Source organism: Otolemur garnettii, unplaced genomic scaffold, assembly GCF_000181295.1.
Source record: "Otolemur garnettii isolate 467f Iridium unplaced genomic scaffold, OtoGar3 scaffold00001, whole genome shotgun sequence".
Classification (NCBI taxonomy): domain Eukaryota; kingdom Metazoa; phylum Chordata; class Mammalia; order Primates; family Galagidae; genus Otolemur; species Otolemur garnettii.
The window spans coordinates 46,855,180-46,859,019 of record NW_003852396.1 but is presented as its reverse complement, the minus strand read 5'-3'; the positions used below and the strand labels follow the sequence as shown (position 1 = coordinate 46,859,019).

The 3,840-nt window shown below is 42.1% G+C and overlaps 1 protein-coding gene across 2 annotated transcripts in view; it reads left to right on the top strand.

Annotated features, from left to right (window-relative positions):
- Window positions 1-3,373, top strand: part of LOC100943374 (serum amyloid A-3 protein) — a 7,217-nt gene extending 3,844 nt beyond the window's left edge. For both annotated transcript variants that reach the window (XM_012803589.2, XM_023518603.1), the window contains exons 3-4: window positions 2,565-2,703; window positions 3,089-3,373. In XM_012803589.2, coding sequence (XP_012659043.1) covers window positions 2,565-2,703; window positions 3,089-3,227 — 278 coding nt within the window. In that variant the 3' untranslated portion in view covers window positions 3,228-3,373. The remainder of the gene's footprint in view (window positions 1-2,564; window positions 2,704-3,088) is intronic.
- Window positions 3,374-3,840: the final 467 nt, after the last annotated feature.

Below are 3,840 nucleotides of genomic sequence, written 5' to 3'. Positions count from 1 at the left end.
GCCTCCCAAGTAGCTGGGACCACAGGCGCCCGCCACAACACCTGGCCATTTTTTGGTTGCAGCCATCATTGTTGTTTGGCGGGCCCGGGCTGTGTATTCGAACCCGCCACCTTAGGTGTATGTGGCTGGCGCCTTAGCCGGTTGAGCTATAGGCGCCGAGCCAGCTATAGGCGCCGAGCCAGACTTTGCTCTTAACCACAGTCCTCTAATGCTTCCCAAACAAGAGGGAGACATTTGTGAATACATATCGTGTTCTTTATTTGAGAAATAGCAATAGTTAGGATGTGGTACCTTGGAAGACAACTCTTGCCACAATAAAAGACACAGTGAATTACTTTGATGATGGTTCTGCTGGGGCTGAGACACAGCAGGAAACCAACAGCAAGAGAAATGTATCCTACCAGCCATAGTACAGTGGCAAAATTTTGTTTTCAGAGTTTTAAATTTAGGGCATTATTATTTTTCTGTGATGGTCTCTGTATAATTGTTTTAAGAGTTTGCTATTAATCCTGTCTAAATTCTCACACACTCTGCTAAAATGTCTTTTATTCTGTAGGCAATGGTTTTCAAAGAGTTGGGTTTTTTTAGACAGAATCTTACTTTTTTGCCCTGAGTAGAGTGCCATGGCATCATCACATTCACAGTAACTTCAAACTCCTTACCTTAGCCTTCCAAGTAGCTTAGACTACAGCGCCTGCCGCAACACTCAGATAGTTTTTATATTTTTAGTAGAGACAGGGTTTTGCTCTGGTTCAGGCTGGTCTGGAACTCCTAAGCTCAGGCAATCCACCTGCCTCAGTCTAACCTAGTGCTTGGATTACAGGCGTGAGCCACTGCACGGAGCCCAAAGGGTTGGACAACTTGCATGAGAATCACCTGCGGTCTGGGGTGCTTTGTGAAATGAAGAACCCTAGATCTCCCCCCATCCCAAATCACAATGTTTGGGTCTGGAGCCTGGAAATCTTCCCTTTACCAAATACCCTCGTGGACCAACATGCACAGTAAAAGTTGAGAACCACTACCACAAGTGATTAAACTATACTCTACATTTTAAAAACATTAAGTAAGCCTGGATGGCAAGGAGCCATTTAAATCGGTAATTCAGAGGGAATAAGTAGAGTAAAATGTCATAATTCTCAATAAAAGTGATCTATCGGAACACTAGAATTAACAAATATAGAAAATAAAGATGTTATCTCGTAGACACATTATATAAACCATGATTATAATTCTACATTAGATCCCCCTTTTTTTATCAGTTAATTTTTTAAAACTTCTTAATTTAACTCTAGTTTGATCAGATTCCTTTAGTCCATAACTCCCTGCTCTTCCTCTTAGTTTAGTTCTTTTTTCTTCATTTTTATCCCACCCTTTTTAAGAACCTAAGAAGTGAAATGATAATATATCTATCACCTACAGTGTTCTACATGTGTATTTTCTCAGTTTTTCTGCCTACCTCTGAGATAGATAAAATTCCATTTTATGGGGAGGACAGTGAAATTTTGAACTAGTAAGTTGGTTGCCCTTTTTGGCATCTGATTCCCCATTTAAAGCTCTCCTAGAGAACTCACTTTTATTACTTGCTGGTTGAATTTTGACAGATGCCCAGATTTAAATATACCCTGGACATTCAGATGTACTCAGGAGCAAGTCATCCTCAGTCTGCCCACTGGGATGAATTTCTCCCATTGACCAGCTTTAGAGCACCACATATCTGTAGGTTTGCTCAGAATGCACTGTGTTCTCATGTCTTGGTCAGGAGGTTCCTTGGATCTTTTCGGGTAGAGGTTCCTTATACAATGTAACATCCCTTTATGATCTTCCACTTCTTTACACGCACTTCCACTTCTTTACACGCATCACGTACAGTGAAACAAAGTATGCTCTTTCTCTCTTTCTCTTTCTCTTCCCCCCTTTCCCCTCTCCTCCTCTCCCCTCTCACTCTTCTCTACTCTCCTTCTCTCTCTTCTCTTCTCCACTCTCTCCTCATCTCTCTCCTCTCTTCCCTTCTCTTTTCTCTCCTCCTTGGTGCTGCTCTGCAGCCTCCATCCTCCACCAATAAAGACCTTTCATACAATAAAAAAAGAAAGAAAGAAAGAAAGAAAGAAAGAAAGAAAGAAAGAAAACCAAAGTATCAGCTGGACCTGGTGGCTCAAGCTTATAATCCCCTCACTTTGGGAATCTGGGAATCTCAGGTGACAGGATTGCTTGAGACCAAGAGTTGGAGACTGTGGTGTGCTATGATGGTCACTGCACTCCAGCCTGGGTGACAGAGTGAGACTCTGTCTTTCTAAAAAAACAAAAATAAAAACAAGACACAAAAGGCAAAAACAAAGTAGCAACAGAACTTAGAGTGGAATCAAACAGAATAAAACATGTAACAAGTGTGATTCTCATTACGTTAGCCCAGGGAAGTGAAAAATAAAGGAATATTCATTTCAAGCCAGTATAATTTTCAAGGGCTTTCTTCAAGGTTGAAATCTTGGAATCAGTGGAAAGAAAATATTTTATCCCTTTTTTTTTTCTCAGATATAATTGTTTCAATTATTTCATTTTCTTTCCAGGGACTAAAGACATGTGGAGAGCCTACTCTGACATGAGAGAAGCCAATTACAAAAATTCAGACAAATACTTCCATGCTCGAGGAAACTATGATGCTGCCCGGAGGGGGCCTGGGGGCGCCTGGGCTGCTAAAGTCATCAGGTATTACAGGGATGTTGAGCAGAGCTTAAATGCCTGGGACAGTCAGGAGGAGGCAAGTTTCCTTGTATTTTCAGGAAATTTCCTCCATGGAAATTTCCTGTGGAGGCTGTGGTCTCTGTTCCACTTGCCCTCTCTCTGTCTCTGTGCTTAGTGTGAGGGGCTGAGTGGTTGGCAAGAGCGAGTGATTCCCAGCCCCCTGCCCCAGCCCCAGGTGCTGTTCATCCAGCCAACAGTGCTCAACTTGGGCTGAGACTGGCTGAGGCCCTTCTTCTGTGCCCTTCCTGGGCTTCTCTCAGAGGCCACCCTTGAAAAAGGAAGAATGGGAGGGTGAAGTGTTGGCTAGTGGCCTGGTGATTCATCTCCTTTTTGCCTGCCTCCATGACAGTGATGCCAGAGAGGATATCCAGAGACTCACAGGCCACGGAGCAGAGGACTCAAGGGCTGACCAGGAGGCCAACAGATGGGGCCGGAGTGGCAAAGACCCCAATCACTTCCGACCTGCAGGCCTGCCTCGCAAGTACTGAGCTTCCTCTCCACTCTGCCTTCAGGAGACTGGGCTGTGAGGCCCTGAGGGCAGGGTTATGTTTTGAAGCGGAGTTACTGAATTCTATATCCCCAGTACTTCAACAAGAACACATAAAAATGCTTAATAAATTCTTGCAAAATGCAATTTGTTATTGTACTGGAATCTGGAAACAGAATATGACAGTCTTCCTGAGAACATGGGGGGATATTGAGTATCACTAGGATGATCAATAAATATCACTGTTTTCATTTTTTAAAAAGATAAGGCACTAATAAACAATAGTCGGTATTGGAGGTAAACCTGGAGATAAAATGTTTATGTCTCAACTAAACGTGGACCATACTACATGGACCGTAAATGGGCCAACGAGAAACCTATAATTCTATGTTCCATGAAATGGCAAAGATAGTAAGAGAATCCTAGGACAACTTTAGCAATAAATTTTAAAAATAAATTTAAAAATCAACAAATCTTAGAAAAATGCAACTTATAAAAGCTGACTAAAGAAGAAATGAAAATCTGTATCATCATCCTATAATTATTTTAAGAGATTAAATCTTCCCATAACAAAAATAGCAGGTCCACATGGTTATGTAGACAAATCTACCCAT